General features: G+C 47.5%; 1 protein-coding gene across 4 annotated transcripts in view; it reads left to right on the forward strand.

Annotated features, from left to right (window-relative positions):
* KMT2E (lysine methyltransferase 2E (inactive)) overlaps positions 1 to 26102 on the forward strand; it is a 3564841-nt gene that overhangs the window by 1977097 nt on the left and 1561642 nt on the right. For all 4 annotated transcript variants that reach the window (XM_069629119.1, XM_069629120.1, XM_069629118.1 and 1 more), the window contains one exon: positions 16877 to 16986. In XM_069629119.1, the coding sequence (XP_069485220.1) occupies positions 16877 to 16986 (110 nt within the window). The remainder of the gene's footprint in view (positions 1 to 16876; positions 16987 to 26102) is intronic.

The raw sequence follows: 26102 nt of genomic DNA on the forward strand, positions 1-26102 counted from the left end.
AAACACGGATTACAGTAACAGCAATGATTACACATCGGATGATGTGTTATTTCCCCAATAGGACAGCCCAGGACAGGGGTCGGAACCAGTTTCTATTCCCGTGAATCAGAGAGGACCCTACGTAGAAATGAGAGTCGGGAATGAGGAGCACCGCTTTCTTGTAGATACAGGAGCGCAGAAGTGTTCAATAGACCACCACTTGGTTCCTGATATACCACTGTCAGGGCAAAAGAATGTTTCCGTAGGGTTTGCAGGTACACCAGTCATAAACCCAGTGTCCAAACCAGTCCCAGTTACAATAGGACCATTTACTGAACATTGTCCTTTCCTTTTAACAGAAAATTGTGGGGAGAACTTGTTGGGATTAAATTTGTTGAAAAAATTAGGTTCCGTTATACATTGCACGGCAGACGGGGTGTTCCTAACGATTTGGCCACACGATGCCCCTGTGTCAGAATTCATGTCCGAAACTTTACCAGGAGAACTAAGTAAAGTGCCAACCTGTATATGGGCAATGCATGACAGTGATGTAGGATGCTTAAAGATAGAGCCAGTAAAGATCATTTTGAAAGAAGGTGTTACCCTACTGCGAATTACCCAATACAGAATTTCGTCTGAAGGTGAGAAAGGATTGAAGAGTATTGTTACAGATTTGGTGAAACCAGGGGTAATCGAGGAAATTACAGGCAGTACATGTAACAGCCCGATCCTTCCGGTTTATAAAAAAGGAGGTAATGAGGTACCATACAGTTTCATAATTGATCTACGCGCATTAAACAAGGTAGTACATCCACAATTTCCTCTAGTGCCAGATGTCACTATAATATTGACAATGATACCTGCTTCAGCAGAATATTTTAGTGTAGTGGATTTGAAAAACGCGTTCTTCAGCATTCCAGTGGACAAGGACAGCAGATATTTGTTCGCGTTCATGTTAGGAGGACGATCATTTACATTTACGCGGATTCCGCAACGTTACACGGAAAGTCCAAGTATCTACAGTAGAGCATTAAAAGAGCAGCTAGACATCCTAGAATTACCAGTGGGTTGTGTACTCTTGCAATATATAGACGATCTATTGTTAGCTGCAGACACAGAGGAGATTTGTAAAGAAAGCACTGTATTACTACTGTCACAACTAGCGGCACATGGCCATAAAGCTAGTTTGAAGAAATGTCAATATAATCGAAAGGAGGTGGCCTATTTAGGCTACCTACTTTCGAAAGAAGGGAGAAGGCTAACGCCAGACCGCATAGAAAGCATTTCTTGTATGCCTATTCCAAAGACACAAAAAGGATTCAGAGCCATAATAGGCATGGCTTCATATTGCCGACAATGGATTGGTAATTTTGCGTTAATTGTGAAACCAATTACAATGGGATGAGGAATGTCAGAAAGCATTTGATGAATTGAAAACTGCATTATGCTCGGCTCCAGTTTTGGGTACGCCGAATTATGAGAAGGTTTTTAGACTGTGTGTGAAAGTGAAGGATGTGCATTGGCGGTTTTGACACAGGAACAAGGTGGAAGAAATAGGCCATGCGGCTATTTTTCTTCTGCGCTGGACCCTGTAGCGCGCGCACTACCACGATGTTTGTGATCTGTCGTGGCGGCTGCTGCGTCAGTGAAACAAACGGAAGGGATGGTATTGGGGCACACTTTAATTTTGATGGTGCCACATGCCATAGACGTTCTATTAAATAGGACACAGACGCAACACCTCACCTCTGCTAGATTGACAAGATATGAGATTATCTTGTTCGCGCCCCATATCCAAATTATGAGGTGTAGCGCTTTGAATCCTGCAGAATTAATGCCACTACCCATAAAAGAAATTGGGGAGGATGAATCACCCCCCCCACAATTGCTTAATGGTCCCTGAGGAAGAAACCAAGGGGAGAGTTGATTTAAGTGATACCCCACAGAAAGAGCCAGATGGAGAGTTATTTTGTGACGGCTCATGTTTTAAATTACCAGATGGCACGACAACTGCTGCATATGTTATCACTACCCTAGAGAGCGTTGTAGAAAGCAAAAGAATTCCCTACAATTCGGCACAAGCTGCAGAGATAATAGCATTAACCATAGCCTGCGAGATTTCTGAAAATTTGAATGTGAATATATATACTGATAGCCAGTATGCTTTTGGGATGGTTCATAACTTTGGTCGACTCTGGGCTGAGAGAGGGTTTTTGACATCACATGGCGCCAGAATTCAACATGGCCCTTTGATTGTACGGTTGCTGTCTGCACTCACGCTTCCAAAGCGCCTAGCAATAGTGAAATGCGAGGCACACAAAAAGGTAACATGCAAAGTAGGAGAGGGAAAACGCAAACAAACTGCCACTGATTTAAATACCAAAATGATGACGGTTCAGACTGAGGAAGCACCCTGTATGATAGCAAATGGAGTTGCCACTGTCAAAGAAATGCAGGCCGAAGCTACGGCCGATGAAATACAAGGGTGGGCAGAGGGCTCTGCTGAGTTAGATCTGGAAGGTTGTTGGGTGGACAAGGGAACTAGAAACTGGATGTTGCCAAATTCGTATGTGACTGCGATGGTCACTATGGCATACAGCCCTACTCACATCCGTGCGAAAAAGATAATACAGCACCTTTCTACAGTATGGCAGAATGTAAACATAAAAAAAGAATGCAGAGAGGTTGGTGCAGAACTGTATCACGTGTTTGCAGCACAATGTAGGAAAGGGAACAGTGACTCCAATAGGCAGTTTTGGCTCGCCCTCTATGCCATTTGAGGTGATCCATTTTGATTTCATAGAGATGGAGAGATGCCAAAACTTAAAATACGTCTTAGTGGTGATCTGTGCATTCAGTAAGTGGGTGGAGGCATATCCCTTAAAAGACTGCACAGCAATGAGCACGGCAAAAGTAATGCTTAAGGAATACTTTTCCAGATTTGGCTTGCCCCGTGTCCTATGGTCTGATAATGGACCACATTTTGTGGGCGCAGTGGTGTTACAGATATGTGCTGGTCTTCAGATTGATAAGAGATTCCATAGTTCAAGGCCTCCGAGTTCTGCCGGTGTTTTGGAGAGGCACAACGGGATTCTTAAATCAAAGATTAGCAAGATTTGTGCGGGAAGCAGGGTGAGTTGGGTGGATGCATTACCAATAGCACTATTATGCATGTGTATGTCTGTACAGGCTAAAACTGGGCTCTCCCCGTACAAGATCGTAATGGGGAGGCTGGCAAATGTATGGTGTGCACCACAGCCAAAATGACTTAGTGAGGTAGAACATCCTGTGCTTAGTACTTATTGTGGCCTTTTAATGCAGAAATTGCGTTTGATTCATCAGCAGGTGCAGGAGGCATTACCAGTGAGATACACCGGTCCGGGGCACGCGCTGGAGCCAGGAGACTGGGTGCTGCTAAAGAATTTTGAAAGAAAGTCATAGTTAGCACCCAGGTGGTGCGGCCCTATCAAGTACTCTTGGCAACGCAGACGGCAATACGGGTGGATGGAAGGAAGTCGTGGATCCATGCCACCCATGGCAAGAAGATTCCAACTTCATTGAAAGACTTGCCTGACCCAGATGACCGGAAAGAGACAGCGGTCCCAGAAACGGAAGAAACTATTGCCAGTAAGCAGCCACCAAATCTGCCAAACGAGAAGTGAAACTTGAAACAAAGCCTGAGACGATTGCCAAAGAGGGGGAAGGGCAAAGAGTGCCCCAACGTTGCCCAGCAGAATCAACATCACTGCTGGCCGACACGAAATCTGCCTTGCAAATACCAGCAGAAACAAATCGTGTACCCCTTTGGCGCCCACCAGCACTTGCCAGCACGCCAAAGAACGGATCTGCATCATTGGCGTGGCGCACACCAGCACCTGCTGTAGCGCCACAGGTTGACTTTGAGCCTGAACCTGGAAGTGCACCGGCACTGTTCAAGGATCACACGATACCAGGAATAAGGCGATACAACTTGCGGCCTCGAAAGACAAAGTGATCCGCAGTTCTTTTTTTTGGTGTTAATGTCAACCTCTGGTTCAGCTCATGGACGGAGAAGGAACTAGAGGTGTAGAGGAGAGAAGCGTGAGAATTGTGCAAGTCGGACAATTCAAGACTCGCGGCTCCTCGGTGCGATCATAAAAGTACATGTGTCAGGATCCAGAGCGGACAAGCTGGGCGCACATGGTACTAAGGCAATAAGATAACTGATCGAAGGTCCTCTGAGCAATATGAGAAAGGACAAGTGATCTTGCCTAAAAACAAATAAACAAAACCAGACTATTAAGGACTGGCAGAACTGAACTGTGACAATTCCGTTGAACTTATTGACATCAGAGCAAGCGCGACGAAGAGAGATATCCATGACGAACTGTGATAAGGAAGAAGGACGACGAGAAACATTCCAGGACCGGTTCCAGCCTCCTCCTGCACCACCACTGCTGAGAATGAGTCAATTATAAAGACTGTAAGCTTAAGGAAAACGCATGGTAAAACTAATTGTATGTTGACACTGACAATAATAATGTGCTTTATGAGCGCGGTAGCACCAATATCGACAGCCCTAATATTATGGTATGTGGAAGCGATACACCCATTAGAAATGTTTTTACCAATAGTTAATATATCCACTGCTGAAAGCCCGGTTCAGGTGATTACCTATACCCTGCCCACAACGGAAGAAAGACACAGGGAAGGTTTTGGGAATAATACGTTGTTATTAATCATGGACATGACGCATGCAATTCTGAAGAAAACAAATTGCTGGGTATGTGCCCATTTATCACAGCATGCTGGGAAAGGAATAGGGTGGTATGTACAGCCATTACCATTAAGTTCTGCATGTAGTGCATCTTTAGGTGCAATGTTTTATGGGAAATGGAATGAGACTACTATGGGTCAATTAGACAGCACCAACATGAATGAGTTTGAGGAGATAATAATGAAGCCTGTGGGTTGTTCCATTTTCCATAAAGCACAAGTAATAGCCCCAGAGCCCACGAGGAAAAGTACACGAAAGATAAAACGACAAAATAGACGAGATAGATTGTCCCCACCAGAAAAGACATCTGTAATGATGTTTCGTGTAAGAACAGAAGGGGACAAAGATGCAATCCCCCATCTTACACAGTGAATTATAGCCCAAGAACTGTCCCTTTTTGTCTAAAAAAGAAAGGCTCTTTTTCAGTCGGAACATATACTGGATGCATGAATACAGTGGTATTAAAATGGGAAATAGAATCAGTATATGTAGGTGATCCAGTTTATTTTATATGTGTAGAGAAAGCATATCCTTGGTTGCCCAGAAACTGGGGAAGTACATGTTACCTAGGTCTACTGTTCCCAGGAGTATTCCTCTTAGAAACAGCAGACATGGCCAGACTATCCAAAACTAGAGTCAAAAGGACTGACGAGGGTGTTTTGATAGCAACTGATGTAGCAAAATCATTCATTCCATTCTTAGGGCAGATAGTGAACTCCTATAATATAAGGCAGCTGTCCAGAATACTAAAAAAATACCATAAACACAACAACAGATATACTATTTAACATGACGTTGGAAGAAAGAGGAATCAGGTTAATGACACTGCAAAATAGAATGTCTCTCGATGTGATCCTGGTTGATCGTGGTGGAATTTGCAAAATAGTGGGATCAGCGTGTTGCGTTTATGTCGATGACTATTCCCCTACGATCTTTGAAGCGATAAAAAAAAAAATGCCCTAAGCTCTGAACTGCCTACTGAAGAAGGAGGCTGGGGAATAGGATCTTGGTTTTGGGGAATACTACGTTCTTGGGGATGGAAGTTGATTTCAATATTAGTAGTGGTGTTTGGAATATTCCTAACGTGCTGTTGTTGCATACATTTCCTACAAATATTTTGCGCTGAGGTAACTGAGGGATGTACGGAAGGATGTATGCATATGATGACGAGAAAAAAACAACCTCATTGTCGAGCTGACCAAGACCCAAATGAGATGAAAACAATAAAAGAGTTGATGGCAATAGATATTGATGAAGACGATGATGTTTACGATAGCATGCAAAATTCAGACATAAGTACTTCAGACTCATCATCACTAGAGGAGGTTTCAATAAATAGATGAGATGTTTGGCATACGGCCAAAGGAGGGTTTGTCAGTCTAGAAAAATGGATACCTCTACTTTGTGACCGCAAACGTATTTTGGTGGCCGTGGGCCAAACCGTCTCATGCACGATATGACAGAATATAGATTTTCGAGTTTGCCAATGAACGGCCATTTTGATGTAGCAAGAATCGCCATTTTGTTTTCTAACCATTGCTCATTGCTTTCTGTTCCTATTGCTTCGCAGTATATTTTCTGCTTACACTGCTCGACTGTAAAACATTGTTGTCTGCACGTAAAAAGGACAAGGCCGCAGGGCCGTGAGGATAACAAGAGTTTGTTGAAACACAGCGCCAGGAAGAATGCCCGGCTCCCTCCCGAATGTAGCCTTGAAGCAGAGATGCAGGGCATTTAATAATTTTGCAGCTGCCAGCCTGTCTCGTTATATGGTAGAATATGTTAGAATAATACAACTAAAGGCTTGAATAATGCTTTTCTTACGGCCCCCCTTTGCTGAGCCCCGTTAGAGCGTGTCGGCTCCCAGGACACGAATAGCACCTCATAGATAGCAAAGTCTGGAATGCAACTCTTCCCCTCGTATGTAGCTCGCTTCCAAGAACAGAAGCGCTGTGTTCTATTCAACAACTGAAAGATGCCTCCGCACTCACAAATTGCAAATTGTTACTAGAATAGATGTTTGAAGGTGTCATAGTTGTCGGAGATGTCCATCTTCACACCAAGTTCAAAGAAACCCAATAAAGGGGGGTGTTAAACATGTCATAGCTGATTGTTTGATATGCATTTTGTATATATGTAACTGATGTACGTAATTCACTCTCTTGCGTCCCTCGAGGTCTAGAGATACACGTTGCGGGGCGTGAGACCGAGTTGGCCAACTGAGACTTTTGCTTTGCAATAAACCCTAGCTTTGGGAATACAACCTCGTGTCTGGCGTATCTATCGTGTGTGGTGACTCGCCTTGTTTCCATAGATGTTAGGGACCCCTAGGGGCCCCTTTCAGAGGGAGAGAATGTGGTTCCTGGTGGGTGGAGGTCTAGCATGGAGTATGGCTCTGGGCTCTGTCCGGCTTGTGACAGGCTCAGGACAGGAAGCACGAGCCTTCGAGGTCCTGCCTTCGAGGGCGTGCCGGCTTCTCGCCTGATGGCGAATGGGGTGCAGGTAAATAGGAGGCTCCAGCCAATCCTATGGGGCCATGCAGGGCAGCAGTGGTTACAGGCACACTACTGTGGTTGAGCGCCATCTTTAAAAGTCGGACCTCGTGGGCAAGCTACTGCGTTTAGCACAGTTTCTGAGTAAAGATGGGGGCAGAATTCTCAGTGCAGCATTGGATGTGGATGTGGATTCATTACACAAATAGTGGTGAAAAATAAAGCAATATTTCCGTTATTTTCGGAATTTATCCCATCAGGCTTGATGGGGTTGGAGTGAAGCCCAGGGGCTTACCATGGTGCTGGAGGCCCATCCGAGCCTGGGTACTGCTTTTGCAGTGGGACAGGAGCTCCTGCTCCTTCGGCTGTGGCAGTATTCATAACAAATGTAAATCCTGCTTGGATTAAGATAGTTGAGCCTCTCTTTTTTTAAACCAGAAGAGGCGTAGAATTGCTGGGAAATGATTAGATTGTTTAGCCGATTTTAATCTTGTCAGAAAAGTGGGTTTACTGTCAAAATGACTGAGGCTTTCATGTTAGACAACCTACTAAATATTGATGTATGTTTAGGCGGACTGTTGAGGCTTTGTACATTTAGGGTAGCTATCATCAGTTCAGTCATTTGTTAATAAATATTATTTGTGAACCACAACATTTTGCAGGAAAATCAAGATAGGTGAAAAGAAATAAATGTTAGGTTGCATTAGTATAGCACGTCCTGCCATAGTTTATGGCGTCAAAGCACTTTGCCTGTCAGTGAGCCAAAGGAGGAGAATGATAAAACATTCCGAAGTGGTAGGAGAAGCAAAGTCGGATATATATTTGGGATGAGGGTGAGGGATAGATAAAATGCACAGGCAGGCCTGAGAAGGACAAGGTGGAGGAGGTATGTGTACAATTGGACCAAATGTATTGTGGGGCTCAACTGTATTCTATGGGGAGTGGTGCCAAGAGGAGAGAGAGCTGGACAGGAGGTGTTCGCTGCACAAGGAGGGTATATCTGGAATGTACTCACTGCATGGTGAGTCTGGGCAGGTTGAAGCCATGCCCAAGAAAACATAGACGGCAAAGCCCTTCCACTTACTTTCATAGTCCCCCAACAACATTTGGAAGAGACTGTATGTGAGAAATTCGAATTTGCCAAAGCTTCCAGAAAAGTGATGATTACCAAAACCCTAGGATTGCGTGTAAAGTGCTTATGGACACAAAGCCTCTCTATGGCCAGACCTTTCCAAAATGTCATGGTGAGCTAAGGCATGTAGAAACCATGCCCCAGAAATCACAGCATGCAAATACCCTCTACTTATTCCCCTAAGCCCGAACGACCACGATCGGCATGGTTCTTTAGATGGGAAAGCTGCAAGTTAATATGGGCATATTTAACTGAGGGTGGGATTTCGACCATGGCTTCCTTGGGAGCATACGCCCAGTTCTCCTTCCTGGAGGTTCCTGTGTCCTGCTAGCGCCTTTAAGCAAGGTAATGTTTATTTTGGTGTGTGAGACAGGGATTCTCTTGGGCTGATCGTGGGCGTGTATGGGTGTTAATTTACATAACCAAGCCTTTGACTAGCCTTTTCACCCTAGGCTGCAGTTAAAGTGTACTCGTTCATAGGGCATAGATAATATAGCTTAGTGCAGGCACTTAGCAAATGCACACACATACACATTACCCGCCGCTCTAATCTCACCTTCTGCTCTTGGGTTATCTGATTTCAATATTAAATGGCTGCCCTCTTGTAGGCCAAAGCCCTGGGATTTCAAAGGCGGGGAACTCCACCCCTCACCTTGCCTTCACTCTGCCCTGGTTCAAATTGCCTGTTTCCTTTCATTAGGAGGTACCATTCCTTCTTTGGTTAAGAGGTGTTATCGCTCTTGGTCAGAGTGAGGAACATTTGGGTGTTTTTTGGTGGGAGAGTGATGGCTCATCATTTGAAACAGCTGGTGGCTTCCATAACAATGCTTGCAAATCTTGGTTGAGGAAAATTAAACCAGATTTTAAAACTTCCTATATAGCATAGAACACAGGAACAAACCAACACCATCCATAGGCCAATAATGCATGAATTATTAAAGATGAACTCAAATAAGATCCTACATCATTATTCGTGGTAACCTTGCCTTCTCTCTCGGGACCCTCCAAGATCTCCTGCCCGGGTTTTGTCCTTGTTGCAGGTTCAGTTTCCCAGTGACAAAATTAGTTGCGTATTAAGACCTGCAATTTCTGTGTCTGCTTGCATTAGTTCTAGATCCAGATGGTTCTACCTCACTCGTTCCTGCCTTTCTTCAGTCCTAAATGCGTATGACTGTACTTAATATTCTCATGAGTAACCTCATCAATGCTGGATAATATTGGCTCGGAGCCAGGACGTTACACTTCTGATTCTGTTGTGCCAGAGTGGACTGTGCCACAACATGGTACAAAAGGATGGAGCCTTCTCTAAATGGAATGGCTGTAGTGTTTTGTACTGCAGCCATGATGTGCTTTTTTTGATTGGTCATCATGGACTCTGGGCAACACATCAGTAATAAGATTTGTCTGCTGCTAGAAGGTGAGCATTCTCTTTGGGTTCGGTCCAGTATGATTCCTGCGCCATGCTGGAGTTGCAGAAGCTTTCTGAACAAACTTTTAACATATTCCTCTAGGTCTTGATCTTTTCCGAGTTTCCCTATACCACTGATGCGTATGTTCTTACAGCGAGACTGATTTCACCATCCTCTTGCTACCATGTATTCAAGGTGGTTCACCTAGCGTCCATATTTCTGTTAATACTGCCTGTTTGTGTGCTTGTTCACACATTGTGTTTTCCACAACACCCAGTCTCTTCTCTATTGAAGTTATATGCTTACATAGCTCAGAAATTAATTGTTACTCCATTGTCCTTAATGTCCTTCTTCAATTCCTGAAACATTTGCATTAAATCATTTTAGTAGCTAAAACTTCCCTTTGTGAATCTGAGTCTGCAGGTTGTGTATTATGCACTTGTGCCAGCACTTTCTGCCTAAGCTTCTTGGGTGTGTCCTGTGCTTGTAATAATGCCTTAATATCAGGCTGTGAGGTGGATTTCTGCTTGTGCCCAGCTTTTGCCATAAGTTGTGCCCAGCTTTTGGCATAAGTAGATTTCAAACGTAGGTCAGATTCCCTCGGTTTGTGTTAGCCAGGTAGTTGGGTATAGTACAACAGGTTGCTTTTGTGTATTGGCAGAGTGTAGTTGTATATCAGCTACAGCTCACTTTCATTAGTTTAGTGAGAATCCATATGTGTGTCGCATGTTTCCGCATCTGCGTTTTTAGTCACTTAGTCACTTCTTACATTGCCAGCCGGAGTATTCCACGTGTTGAAACCAAGTAGTTCATTTGACCTAGTCCCAGCTATGTCTGCCCCAAAGGACACTATGTGCCACATTGAGCCACTCCCTTGGAGCATTGCCAGTGACAGACCCAACCACCCGATGTCCTCTGCTTTTTGCAGGTTAATCCAGGTTCAGCAACGAGGCGAGCACTCTATTCGTATTCACTCTACTCCAGAGCCCTGCGCTGTGCTGCGCTACAACTGCCTCCACTTGCCTCAGTGGTTGGGATTTTCCTTCTTCTAAAAACTGTTCAATTCTGTCTGGCCCCCACAGCCTGAGTCATGTTCTGTGGGCAAGTTGGAGCCCCTGAACCACTCATGCTTCCAGCGATCTCCGTCCAGATAGTGCATCTTTTTCAGTGATAAGACGCCATCTTGGATCACCAAGCTGTGCTCGAAACTCACCTGAGCTGTAATCTCGTGCGATGTCACCTGCAATTTGATAAAAATCTTGCCACCATATTCTCGAGAGCTCCCCAATACGTCGGCGGCTTCAAATATTGCAGGTTCAGGGCAGCAGAGAGTCCGACACTCGCTGGAACTCACAGAAGGCACATTCGGACACCTCGCCGGTCAGCCATGCCGCCTATAATGCTGATTTAATGGTGTTGCATCAAAAGAAATCTATTACTGGCTTACTGAGATATTCTATCCTAGAAAGAAGTCTGAGGAAAGGAGACAGGACTTATTAGAAAGAAAAGGTTTCTCAATGCTGTCACTTGTACAGGTAGTCTCTGCCTCCCCATGGCCCAAACCTGTCCCCCACCCTTTCTATCGGTTTTGGTATTTGCAGAGAGATTAGGAATGAACTATGGAAGCGAGGAATGGAATTGCTTCTAAGCACAGGCTGCCAATTATTTTTTTCTATGCTTTGCCAGAAATACTCCAGTCTCAGTAATGAAGATACAGATATACCAGGAGTCAGTGACATGGACTTCCAATACAATGGTGAGTGACGCCGTCCTCGTAATCGACGCCGATCCACAACCCCGAGATCGGGATTCAAAAAGTGCAAGTCGTGCGGTTCAAAAATGTCGATCACAGACCCGCACCGAGAGTGTTTGTGGAGCCTCTGAGATGGCCACGACATGGAGGCATGTACGAAGTGTCAGGCGATGACGGGGAAGGCCTTGCGAGAAAGGAGGGGAAAACTACAGGCAGGTCGCAAATCCGACCGTAAAGCCTCTAGCGTCGAGTCGAGGTCCCGTGAGGAGAAATCTCCTCAACGCGAAAGGCATCCGTCCAGGTCCCGAAGCGATTCCCATCGCCCGTCGTCTTCGACGAAAAAATCGGAGAAATGACGCCACAGGTCCACCTCGTCCTCAGACGAGTCCCCAAAAAGGATGAAATGCCCCACGAAACATTCGTCCTTCGAAGAGTGGGAAGCATTCAGGGTCAAAATGATGGAGGTGTTTGAGAAAGCGAAGCCTCGGTCCGTGCCTTCTTCGGTAGCTGGCCGGGAGCATCATCGCTCCAACACTCGAGCCCCCTCGAGCCCGAATGATTGAAAAAGGAAGGATACAGAGCCTTCCAGGACGCCGAGAGAAAAGGACCGCTCGAGTCAAGTCGACCGCTCAAGGTCACCGACGCCGTCCGAGACCCAACGCACCTCGAAGGGCAAATCTTCAAAGAGTGCCTCGATGCCCTCGAAGCAGGCTCCGTCGACGACCACTATTACGTCGACGCCATTGACGCCTTTGTCGACGTCGACCCCAAGCCCTCGGCGCCAAAGGCTCCAGCCAAGCCAGGCCAGCCAGAAAAAAGGGAAAGACAGGGTTACAAGACCTGAGAAGGTTTTCAAGCCTCTCCCTAGGAAGGAGTCCCTGACCTCAATTTTTGAGGAACAGGAAAGATCTGATGAGGAGAATGTAGATTTTGGGCTAGAATATGGCACCCCAAATGTCCCAGAATGCCTGATTTCAGAAGAATGCAGAATGAGGGACTTGGTGGAATCATTACACAATGCAAGTGGCATTGACACATCTCCTGAAAATGACTTTGGCAGACCAGAACCAGGAGAGCATGCCAGTCCATCATACCGTCGGTTAATGACGAAGGTAGTAGATTACTTGGGATGGGCTAGACCATTAGCCCAATTCATCCAGGATGATTTGACAGATATATTAGACCATGGTCACACCGAAGACCCAGTGCTACCCTTTCATGTAGCCCTGCAAAATAGGGTGGCCAAGAATTGGGAAACTCTGGATTCTATTCCTCCGGTAAATAAATCCCTCACCTCAAAATACCACCTTGTCAGTAGCGACCCCGGCCATCTGTCCAAACATCCCACTCCCGAGAGTCTGGTCATACAGGCAGCCACAGCTTCTAACAAACTTGCGTACCCTTCTAACCCTCCAGACAGGGACGATAAGGCTGGGCACGGAAGTTATTTTCAGCTGGGAGTATGGCTTTAAAATCTGCCAACTCTACATGTGCATTGGCAAAGTTTTCGTACACTCTGTGGGAGTGCATCGCAATGGCGGCGGAGCACATACCAGAAGGGGACGAAAGGGAAGGGTTCCTAGCCATCGTTAGAAATGGAAAGGAAGCTATGCAGGAATCTCTTCAATCTGTATTGGACACGGCGGATAGTGTAAGCAGGTCCATGGGCACTAGGACGGTAATGCGCAGATTTGCATGGTTACGGAAGTCGGGTTTCGCACCGGACGTACAGAACCGCCTTCTGAACATGCCCTTTGACGGGTCTCACCTTTTTGGCAATAAGGCTGATGAGAGCCTTGAGAGGTTACAGACCTCAAAAGCAGCTGCCAAATCTTTAGGGGCTGCTATTAGGCAACCTCAGCCTTTTCGTGCGCCAGGACAATCGTGGAGGGGACGATCCTATCGTTACTACTCCTCATATGGAAAGGCGAGAGGAATGGCCAGTCAAAGGGGCCAGAGAAAGGCCACTTACGGTGGACGAGCAAAACGTGCAAAGCCAGCTCAGCTGCAGCCTCTTTGCCATCAGCGGCTGCAACAACCGCCACCACTTTGAGGACTTGCATCACAAAACACCTGTAGGAGGCAGGCTGTCACAGCATCTGCAAGAATGGCAAGCCATTACTTCAGATGTTTGGGCTCTAGAAATAATAGCCCAAGGTTACTGCCTTCCTTTTCTAACGCAACCTCAAAGCAATCCACGAGGGAGACACCCTTTGAAGTTTTCAGACAGGCTCCTACAGCAGGAAGGTATAACCCTACTGGAGAAAGGTGCTATAGAGCCAGTACCTGCAGCGGAGAAGAACAAGGGATGGTACTCCCCGTATTCTTTGATCCCCAAAAAGGACAGAGGACTGAGACCCATCTTGGACTTAAGAAACTTGAACAAGTTCCTCAGGAAGGACGAGTTCAAGATGGTTACCCTTTCTCAGATTCTTCAGGCCCTTCAACTTCAGGACTGGTTGGTGTCATTGGACCACCAGGATGCTTATTTCATGTGCCAATTGATCTCAAGCACAGAAAATACCTGAGGTTCGTAGTTGGCAACTCACACTATCAGTTTTTAGTCCTGCCATTCGGATTGACCTCCGACCCGAGGGTCTTCACCAAGTTAATGGTAGTTATGGCAGCGCACCTCAGGAGAGGGGGATTCACGTCTACCCCTACCAGGACGATTGGTTGATCAGGGCACATTCTGCCGAACAAGCACTGGATCATCTGAAAGTCACCTGCCACTTCCTCCACAGACTGGGCTTCTCCCTAAATTTCAAGAAGTCTCAAATGCCAACTTCCTAACTGCTCCAGTACATAGGAGCTGTATTAGACACATCCTTGGGAAAGAGCTTGCCTCCCAAGTCGAGGGCTCAAGACATTCTTCAGATGGTTTCCAAATTCCAAAATGCCCAAAATCTCCAGGCCTACGACTTCTTAAGGTTTCTCGGCCTCATGGTATCCTGCATCTTCCTGCTGCCAGAGGCACGTTTGAGGATGAGATCCCTTCAATGGGCTCTAAAGACTCAGTGGTCCCAGTTCTCAGTGGTCCCAGTTCTCAGGTCAATGACGGATCTTCTCCAGATTCTGAACAAGGTTCGACAAGATCTTCTATGGTGACTTGTACAGAGAACATCCTAAAAGGAGAACTTTTTTTGACAACCATGGCCAGAGATCACAGTAGTGACGGACGCCTCACTCATGGGGTGGGGAGCTCATGCCAACGATCTGACAATCAGCGGTCGTTGGTCTCCATCGGAGTCCAAACTACACATCAACCTTTTAGAGCTGAGAGCAATCAGACTACCGCTGAAAGCTTTCCTGCCATCTGTCAGGGGAAAAAATGTCCTGATAATGACGGACAACATAGTGGCCATACATTATCTAAACAAAAGAGGAGCTGTAGGGTCACTACCTCTGTGCAGAGAGGCAATGCAGCTCTGGTATTGGGCAATTCAGGAAGGAATCTCTTTAACGGAAGTTCATCTAGCCGGGGAGGAGAATATGACGGCAGATGCTCTGAACAGGCAGAGCACGGTGTCCCACGAATGGGAACTGGCTCAGGAAGTCATTCAAGAGATCTTTGCCCTTTGGGGAACCCCTCAAGTAGACCTATTTACGACCTGAATCAACCGGAAATGCGAAAGGTATTGCTCAAGGGAATTCCCCCCGAGAGGAGCCCTGGGAGACGCGTTCGTGGTGGAGTGGAATTTCCCACTATTGTACGCGTTCCCTCCGATACCCGTCATTCCTCAGGTCATCAGGAGACTGAGACGGCTCGGGAACCGTATGATCCTAATTGCCCCGGATTGGGCCAGGAGAACATGGTACTCGGACCTTCTAGACATGTCCATATGTCCCCCAGTACGTCTTCCTCAGAGAGAGGACCTTCTCTCACAAATGGAAGGTCAGGCTCTCCATCCAGAGGTCAAAACTCTCAACCTTCACGCTTGGTATCTGAAAGGCTGAGATACAAGGATTCTGACCTTCCAGATGACATCATGGAGGTGTTGCTTTCGGCAAGAAGGCCAGCAACAAAATCTCTATACCGTTGCCATTGGAGGAAGTTTTGCAACTGGTGCAGAGAAAAGAATGTCGATCCTTTGCTATGCTCCATTCCGGAAGTACTGTCCTTCCTCTTGTCACTAGCGCATAGAGGTCTAAATGTTGGTACCATTAAAGGTTATCTTGCAGCGCTTTCCATCTTCAAGTGCTCGTTGGAAGAATGCTCCTATTTCAAAATTCCTTTGGTATTGCAATTCTTAAAGGGACTCACTAATGTGTTTCCTCCTTACCCATTCCAAGTGCCAATTTGGGATCTCAATCTGGTTCTAAAATTCTTAATGTGTTCTCATTTTGAGTCGTTGGAAACTTGTCCATTAAGATTACTGACATGGAAAACTGCTTTCCTAGTTGCTTTAACATCTGCAAGGAGAGTGAGCGAATTGCAGGCACTGTCTTCTGGGCCACCTTATACTGTGTTCCATAAGGACAGAGTTGTGTTGAGGGTTAAACCCTCATTTTTACCTAAAGTAGTATCTGATTTTCATTTAAGTCAGAAAATTGTTTTACCCGAAATCGACACACTGCGCCCTCTGCCAAAACAAATTCTGAAGAGCAGCAAAGCTGGATGGAATACATCTAAGATGAGGAATATGTTGGAGAAACATCCAATCGAAAGAACGTTACCAGTTGGTAAGTAACTTGTTCATCTCTTACTTTTCCCTTTGTATCAGTCCACTCGCATTCCTATATCCCTGCCAGCCCTGAACTCCCCATGTTTCCATCACAGCATAGTTCGAACACCAGGCTTTCTAGTGCTCATTGTGGTTCCTGCACCAGTTTATGTACCATGCAAGCTCTCTGGATGTGGCAATGACAACTCTTGGCCAGGCCAGCAATAGTATTGGGGCATAGGCCTCCAAAGATGGAGCTGAACAAAGCTGACTATGAAGCTACCAAGCAACAAGCCAGGACACGCGATTCAAGGTTTTCTTGGAAATGATTTAATGCATGTGGTAGTTTCTCTGCTTTCTCCTCACCTTTCATTTTGGTACCCAAGTGCGTAGATTTGGGTTATCTGAGAGGATAGAAAGCCTAGGGGAAGTGTGGGAGATATCAGAAGACACGCCTAATAATTTACATGGAAAATATTTTGCATTTCTTTCTTTGCAGAGAGTCATGATCTCTTTGGTTCATTTAAAATGATGGTTCCTCGTCTTGTAACCTCTGAAAGCAAATTGATAACAGTGAAGCATATGCTACACAGCAAACTGCTTTCACAAAGATTATGTTTTGTTTTATTTTATACACATGATATAAACTTGCTAAAAGTTCAACTGATTTGACTGTTCTTATTGGCTTTAGGTTCGACATGTTATTGAAGACGCAACCATTCATCTTTATATTTACTCCATCCAAAGTATTCCAAAAGGGACAGAAATTACAATTGCATTCGATTTTGATTATGTGAATTGGTATGTATCTATTTTAAAATGTATCTACTTTTCAAATGCATCTTTGACTCAAAAACAAATGCCCTTAATTCTACTTGGTGAAACTTGTTTCTCGTGTGTGCGTGTAGACAGCAACACACACGCTCACAAACATATTTATTTACGTGCATGATATACATAAATATGTAGGTAAAAAACGTTGTTAAAGGGGCGTTATGGTTAAGTTGCACTAATAAAAACCTTTGAAATTCAAGGAAAAAAAACTTTGTTAAAGGGATCTTATGGTTACAAGTAAAACCGGAACACCCCAGAAATTGGCCAGTTATGATAAGTTAAGCAACCATAATTCGCGCCACCTCTGTGCACTGCTAAGATTAACACTCAGGACATCAAAGATGACATCACACATGTCATTGATGAAATCACTGATGACATCACATATCTAGGCCACTTGTTTCATGGCTTGCAGCCATGACCAGTCTCCACACACCATGACGCCTGGGTTCGGCCATGCCCCATTACCAAATAGGCAGATGAGAGTAGACCTTTGTCCTTACTGAGGGCCAGGCCCACCACCCAGGCAGCAAAGTTATATCGCTATTTTTTGTACTTACTTTTTGACACTTTGAAAAAAGTCAAACACAGCACAGATTTGCAAAAGCATGCTTTCAGGTCCTTGCTGATGCTCCTCGTGCAATTACTTCACTGGTCTGAAGGCTTTGGGAGAGTTCCGGTAAGCATTGACTCTGAAGTCCCAGGCGGGATTGGTAAGTATCAAGTTCAAAGAGTTCAATGTGCCCCATGTTCACTCTTGTCCCCTTCCTTCCTTAAGTTGCAACTGAGTTCGTGAGAAGACGGTCTCGTAGCTGCTGCTGGCGTTCAGGTAAGAGTCTGTGTTACCCAACGCTGTCCGGTAACTATTGCATGCGTTAACAGATGCGGCATATGAAGATATGGAGAATAATACCGCCGGTGGTAAATCAGGTAAGTCTATGGTGGTAAGAGGTATTTGTTGATTCCCTTGGCTCACCTTGTTATTCTTGTGCCCCTAGGTGCCGGTGTACGGCAAAGAAATGATGGAGACAGTGCCGGATCGAAAGATGCTGTGAGAACTGGTGAGTATGGCGCCGTGCTGGAGCTGGCGAAGCGACGCGTGCAGGACTGATGTACTTTCCAGGTCGGGAGATGAAATGGATCCGGAATCAGGTGAGGAATTTGAAATAAGTTTGTTTTCTTACCTTGTCCTTTTCTTCCTCTTTATTCTAGGAGCTCCAGATTCGAGGCGGGCGTGGCAGAAGACTGGATGCTGGCTGCAGGCACGGTGAGATTCACGCTGCAGGATGCAGAATAACACGAAGCATGTGCTGCTGTTCGGGCGTGGTTTAAATATCCTCCAAATTAGTCCCAGGAAAGAAGTTCCCCAGGACCACACCAGAGTAAAAAATAGTCCCTGTAGTAAAATAGTCCCATCCAGGCCTCACGTTGGCTTGGATTTATTTGCAGCATGGTCTGCATGAGGTAAGTAATGTCTATGAGCCTGGCGCCTATGGTGCCAGGACTGATTTTTATTATGAGCCTGGTGCCTATGGCACCAGGACTGAACCCAGACAGCCCCTAGCTGGGTCTGCTGGGGTTTTTGTAAATGTCTGGATGCCTGCTCCCGGGGCTGATGGGCTTGATCCGGATGCACGGGGGAAGGCATCATGACAGGCCTCACCTTCCCTTTGCGGTGTACTAAGAACATGTTGCTCAGAAAACCTTGCGCCTGAGACCGTGTCCTCTCTCTTGCTTGTTTTCGCGTTAGCGCCTCCAATTCTGCATCTAAGAGAGCTATCTCCTCTACTGAAAACTGCATGCGCTGAGGGTGTTGGAGCTGTCTCGGCTCCTCCACGAAATCTAGCTGAAATCCCTGAACTGTCTGAATCACCCAAGCGTCTGCTGATAATGCGCGCCAGTTGTCTATAAAAAGCAACGTTCTCCCTCCCACCGGGGGATAACTCGTGGCGCTTTTTCTCACCTCTGGGGCTATTCTGGTGCCTGAAGTATCCTCTTCCTCTGCGCCCTCTGAAACCTCTGCCTCTGCTTGGGAAGAACACATCTTGTTGGCGTGACCCCCAGTATTGGGCCCTGGGCCCTAGAGGTCTCCTGTTGTAATTGAGGCGGCCGGACGAGCGACTTCTGTTGCGGCCGGCTCCTGCAAAAACCCGGGTAGGCAATACCTTTCTGATGCCTGAGCTTTCTCGAGTGCGGTATAGGTCCCTACAAATCTGTTAATTTCCTTGACGAACGTGTCGCCAAACAGGAGGACCTGCACTCCTTCTCCTGCCTCGTAGGAGGCTAAGTCTCCTAATTTGTTGTCTATTTTCAACAGCGCCGACCTATGCCTCTCCGCTGAAATTGCGGTGTTTGCATTTCCTAAGAGGCATACCGCCCTCTGAGCCCATCCGGCAAGAATGTACGGGTCCACCGGCTCCCCAGTGTCTTTAGCCCTCTCTGCAAGGTCCATGATTTTGGCTATTGGCCCTGCCAGGTCTAATATCTTATCCTAACAGGACCACCATGCGCGATCCATCTCTCTTCGCGTGTCCTTACTGGCCTTTGTAATGAAGGTCAACATTTTGGGGTCAAGCTCTGGGGTCTCCGCCACCTTCCCCGAGAGCTCTGGCCTGGGACACTCTGAACGTAACCTGAACCTGATCTCCTTCTCCAGAGGTTTCCTTATTCTCTGGGACATGTATAGCGCCACCTTCGGGGATGGCGCCCAGTCCGTGGATCGTGGATGCCTGATGGCTTCAGGCTCAAACATATCAGACATATCCTCAGGGGCACCGTCCACCACGCTGGCATCGTTTACGGTCTGTCTTTCTTTCTCTACAATGCTCTCTGACAGACTTTTCGCCTCCTCCTCTTGCTCATCGTATTCATCTGAGGAAGATGGCTTGACCCCCTATGTTTTTCGCCCCTGGGGTAGGGGGTACGAGGCTGGGCACTGCTGATCTGGAAAGGAACGCATCCTTGAGCCTGTCAAAGGCGTCATCTGTCTCTAGGGACTTCTCTCTCTTCCCCATCTCTAAGCCCGGGGGGTAGAAGAGTGCTTCCTCTTCCGGGCTGCTTTACACCCCCTCTGTTCCTTTTGTAGAGGCTTGGTGGTGGAGGTCCCCTCACCTCGGTCTTCATCCCTGCCAGCTTTAGTATCCAAAATGTCTTCAAGGACTTGAAGCCTGTCCTGGATAGGCTGGACCCCTTGAGCTACAGCTCTAACTAGGGAATCCCCTAATACCTTCTTAAAACTCTGAGAGAGGTCGAACTCCTCCTCATGTAGTTCTTGATCCTGGTCCAAGTACTCCTCCCAGTACTCATCTCCTCTGTCACAGGCCATCACTGCCTGCCTGGAGATATTATCAGCTGCTCAGAAATGGACCAGACTGCTTCTGCTACGGTGCAGCTCACGAGCGTGTAATTCAAATTGTGTTTAAATTTTTCAAAAAAATGTTATGCCTCTTAAAACGCTCGTTCCACAGGATCCGTTCTCTCCATGAGTTTAACTCCTTTGCAAGTGTAAGACACCGTAACGTTCGAGTAAAGAACGTTACTCTATCCCCAAAATCCTTGCGCGCATGCGCGGCAAGCACCAATGAGCCCGCTTCTTCCTCTGAGGCTCCGCTATCATATGCGCCTTTCGCGCCTTCGCGTCCCTGAGGGAACGGGCTCCCCGACGCGAGCAAGATAACTCGCGGGATGCCCTTTCCCTCTAACGCGCCCTGTCAAAACAACACGCGGGTGCCGACGCGTGTATTAAATGGCCACGCGACGCAACCTCTCTAATTAAAACGCTGCGCTCGCAGGGAATACGCGCGCCTACGCGCCTAGTAATAACCCTAGCAGCTAACATCAGCTCATTGCTCAAGTAACGATAAAACACTGATGTAAATCTGTAAACACGCTCGCAAACTAAGAAATCACTTAACTGTCGAGCCAGCAAAAAAAGAAGAGGAAAGGACCTAGAGACATGGGAGTTTATACTAGACAAGGGATTGCTATTGGTGGACAGAAAGGAGGCTAGGACTACAGAGCCTCTAGGAATCTTGGGATTGATGGTTTCATATCTTCATGTTTTTGTTTTTGTTTTTTCAGCCGATTGGGCATACGTTCTTAAAAAAAAAAACGGTTTAAAGAGTAAAGTTTTGAATTGCTGTCGAGCAGTAATTAAAGAAGTTAAAGCGTAATGCTCGCCTCCGGTCTTGTAACAGAATTGTAGTCCTGTTGCTTTTCAGAGACGAGCCATTAACCCAAGAGCTAGCCACTGGATGATATTGCCTTTGCAGTTATGGTTAAGTTGAACTTTCTATTAGAGATTACATTTGATCAGGTTTACAACTATAGTGTCATCGATGAAACTTTCCCAACAAGTTCAACCCTCTCTTTATTTTTGGAGATTTATTTGTAAAGTTCTGTTTGGGGCGTCAGGGTTATAGAGAGGGTCACACATATAACATTTCCCATTTAAAGTCCCATTGGCAAATTGTTCCTCTTAGTAGAAAAGCACTATACAAATTTATATCAAGCATATACTACTGCCCAACTTGAAAACCTTTCTTTTTTGTTGAAAGTCTGTCTGGAGACTATTGGGTGTGTAAACATCATTCAAATGAGAATGCAGTTCTGTGATTTGTGGTATCTGGCCAGAACAATTTGAATCTGTTGGACTGAGTCATGTCCTTGTAGCAGTCCCAAAGCCTGAAGGGGACTCAGCAGCCCAGGAAAGTCAGCCTACCTCTGAAAGATTGCCGGAGGTGACCGCTGCCTTGAGGCAGTACAATGTCTGAGCTACAGAGCCCCTGTCCACACTAACAGATCTTATTTATTAGCCTCAGAGCTAGAAGGCTCAGTAGGCTTGATTTCTCCAGCAAGGGATCTGGCATGGATTCACTTGCATATCAATATTGCCTCTTGTCAGACTGGCAGACCTCAGTAAAAAACAAAGCCATTTCGCTTTAACCTGAAAGCAGCTTGTCTCCTCTATACCAATCACTGTCCTTTTTGTCATACTGCCCCCATCCAATGACAGTCGTCTCCCTAAGCTCCACCCATGGTAGGCATCTTCATATTTTGACTGCATGTTTCATTGTTGGGAGTCCTCTTACTTTGCTCTTCGCGACCTGAGATATTTTTCACGTTTTCTGGGTAACTTTGATAATTTCTCTATCCTTTTCATCATTGACGGTCGCGGTTGACTACTGGCAGCGGGGACTCTTTGCTGGTGAAGACCTACTCCATCTGCAGATCTTCTCTACAGGTTCGGAGAGCCCAGGCTTGGGCCGACTTCGCTCCTCAATGATGTCCGAGGCGAGCAAGAGAAGTTTCTTCAAGGCCTGCGAGAAATGTGGCCTGAAGAATGTCTATGTCGAAGATTGTCACCTCATGTACATGTGTTGTCTGCATCCAGACCAGGATGAGGACAGATGTGAGATCTCGATTGATTTCCAGCGAAGACGAAGCGGGACAGCTATCGCAGGTTGGTGGCAAGGAGGGGAAGGCCTCTGACTCGGCCTCCAGGGGCAGTCATGCTTTGTCTAGGACTAGCTAGTCCCATGAGCAGACTCCCTCTGAGAAAAAGAGGTTGAGGTCCTTTGAGGATGCCATTTCCCAGGGGATTAAAAAGAAGACTAAACACCATGCGCCCGATCCGACGAAGGTCACTGCGGCTGCAGGACCTAGTTCGGGAAGGACCCGTTCCCCCGTCTCCATCTCTGTCCACGGTGAGCCTACCGGTTGGGGGGTACCTTCCGCAAGGAAGTCCCTGACCCCTTCAAAACACAGATCCTCTTCCCAAGACAAGGCTACGAAGGAGAGGCCTGCTGGGGGTCCATTGAAAGCCCTGTTGATGACACCATCGTTCACCAGGAACACGACTTCGTCAACGATTACTTAATCTTCCAAGACATCCACCTCATCGATGGCTAGCCCGTCGATGACCATGACCTTGTCAACGACCTCATCTGTAATAGCCTCATAGACTGGACGATGATCACCATCATTACTTTGTTGGCGAGAGACCCAGCAACGACTATCGTTTCTAGGGTCATGACAACGCCAACCCCAAGAGTGGCTCTGCCTATACGGCCTCCATCTGCTGCAGCTGTAACGACCACAACTGCGGCGGGCGCGCCATCCATGTTACAGGTTCCCATCATCGCATCGTTCCTGAAGGATTCAGGTAGGTTGAGGAAGCTGCTGCCTTCGACAGACTTCTTGCCTAGGCCCATGAGGATGTCCCCTACAGTGCTGGGTGGGGTTTCAGAGAGAGTCCCCACACATTTAAACTAGCTCTGATGATGGGCACTTGCCTGAGGACTACTACTCGGACCATGAAGGGGGCCTCTGGCCCATGTCCCAGGAAGAATCTCCACGAGAGGAGTCTGATCAACCATTCACCCCTCTGAGGCGTTTCAGCCCAGATCCGTTGCCAGCTGTTCCGTTCGCAATCCAGCCAGCACCCAGGGACATGTCACCGGACATTCTCACCACTCTTCACACCTTGGTGTCTGAGATTCAACAGAGGCTGCTTGCTGCCCCGTTGATGGGCCTGGCCCATAGCCCTCCAGGGGCCCCAGCCAGGGGTCCTCCCAGGCCTAAGCGTCTGTCTAGCCCTGCTAGGCCGAAACAACAGCCGCTTCCATCTGGCCCGCAGCGCCCGCTGCTGCCTCCCCGTAGGGCCTTAACCACTTTGGTTGAGGAGCCACCGCGTACGTACAGACATCTGTACGGACACTGATACCATGGCCACTCGTACAGACAAGTATGAAGACTATTTCCTGGCTGACGGGGAACCTCTGGGCCACCGACGAGCCTGCTAGGGCTTCACTGCTGGGCAAGATTGCCTTATTCCACGTCATGATCTCCAGTGCATCCAAACTCTTGAGTCTGGTGCCGGAGGAGAAGGAGGGTTTCCTGTTTCAGCGGCGTGAACCTTTGAGGAAGACCGTCATGGTGGTTCCTTTATTGGATGATGTCTGGGAGGAAGCCCTGCCTCTAATGAAAACACCAAGTACCACACCCTCCAAGAGCGACCGGCTGGATAAGAATTAGAGGGTCCCAGACTTGGCTACCAGACTCGGCCCCAAGGTGCCTACGGACACTGCCTTCTCCAGACTCTGTGGTGTCGGCCACCACCAGGAAGCGTTCCTCCAACCCATCGTCATCTTCCATGGTGCCCCCGGACCAGGAGGGCAAGAAGTTGGACGCAGTGGGCAAAAGGATAATTTATACTCCGGCTTCCACTGTCAAGGCCACCAATGCCCTAGTTATCCTGTCCCGCTATGACAGGGATCTTTGGTATAAGGTCGGGCCAATTGTACTTCCTGCCAGACGACAAGAAGGCCGAAGCCCTGGCCCCATTCCAGGAGGGTGAGGTGGCCTTGGTGGCGCTGGACGTAGCAGAATCCAGATTCTGCCAGATGGGCAATGGAGTGGCCCTCCAACGCCAGAGTTGGCTGAAAGCCACAAACTTCAGGGCGGACATGCAGTCCAAGTTAGTGACATGCCCTTTGATGGGGCCAATGTGTTTGGCAAGGCTGTGGACGAGACACTCCAAACCATTAAAACGGATATGGAGATGGCACGCTTGTTGGGGGACACTGCAGCAGAGTTGGTTTTCATAGTTTTGGTCCTCAAGAGGCACGTCTAACAGGCCCCCAAAGGGGTGCACCACCCCCTAATGTTGGGCCTCCCATTCCACAGGCCAGGGAGTTTACAGAGACCGCTCACATGGCTATGGCACCGGAGGCCAGCGTTGTTGCCCGCAGACCAGGATGTAGACGGCCATGCAGGGCGGAACTGGCTGTGGAGCCGGGCCCCCCACTTTAGCACCCCATTGGGTGGCCGGGTAGCAAACTGTATCGACCAGTGGAAGTCCGTCACAGAAGGCAAACAGGTGCTGGACATTCTTCATCAAGGGCACACTTTGGAGTTCTAACACAGGTACCCTTGCATTTCTTTTGTGGTGCGTCAAGAACTGTACATTGCTCAACTGCTGCAGGAGGTTCAGCCCATGTTAAGAAATGGGGCGATAGAACCAGTCCCTCCGTCCCTCTTGGGCTCCGTAGTGTACTCCAGATACTTTCTGGTATGGAAAACGTCAGGAGTGTGGCAGCCAATCCTAGACTTAAGGCGCCTCAACAAATACTTGCAGTCCCAGAAGGTCGGAATGGTCACGTTGCAGCATGTGCTTGAGCAGCTGGAGGAAAGGGATTTCCTGGCGACATTGGACCTGGAGGACACCAACTTTCACGTCCCCATTCACCCAAAACATTGGTTTGTGGTTCAGGGGCGACAATATCAGTTCAAGGCCCTGTCCTTTGTCCTGAAACCGGCACCAAGGGTGTTCACAAAGTGCTTGTCTCCGGTGTGCGGCGCATCCACGTCTACCTTTATCTGAATGACTGGCTCATTCGCTCCTGCATATTGGCAAACCAGCACACATACGCCTTCTGATGGAGCTTGTATTCTCCAGCAATTATCCGAAGTCCTGCATGGAGCCATCACAGGCTGCTCTGTTTCTGGGCACCCGTCTCAACGCGGTTTCATGCCTGGCTATCCACTCCGAGAAGAGGGTGGTGGCCATCCTGGGGAAGGAACAGCACCTGTCGTCGGTGCAATCTGCAAATGTATGAGCCACCTAGCCTTGTTCAGGCATGATATCTTCCTGCATTCACCTGGTTTCCTTTTGTAGGCTCCAGATGAGGCCTCTTCAGGAGTTTCTGGATGCACAGTGGCTGCAGGTCACAGACGCTTGGTCGTACAAGATCGCCTTAACGCACGAGTTACGGCAAGCTCTATGTTGGTGGGAAAGTATGCCCATATCTCCCATAATGAGCTCCCTTTCAAATCCCACTCTACGAGGCCACGGTCACCAGGGATGCCTCCCTGGACAGTTGCACACCATAGGCCTCTGGCTCCCGGAGGAGGAGGACCTTCACATCAATGTCCTGGAGCTGCGGGCAGTCTTCTGGGACCTCAAATCATTCCAACCTCGGCTGCGGGGGAAGGTGGTGCGGATCTTCATGTACAACACCACCACCATGTTCTGCATCCTGAAGCAGGCAAGGACGTGCTCCCTGTTGGGCAGAGTCCTGTGC

The sequence above is a fragment of the Ambystoma mexicanum genome, chromosome 12 (genome assembly GCF_040938575.1).
Source record: "Ambystoma mexicanum isolate Mex_15411 chromosome 12, UKY_AmexF1_1, whole genome shotgun sequence".
In the NCBI taxonomy this organism is placed as follows: domain Eukaryota; kingdom Metazoa; phylum Chordata; class Amphibia; order Caudata; family Ambystomatidae; genus Ambystoma; species Ambystoma mexicanum.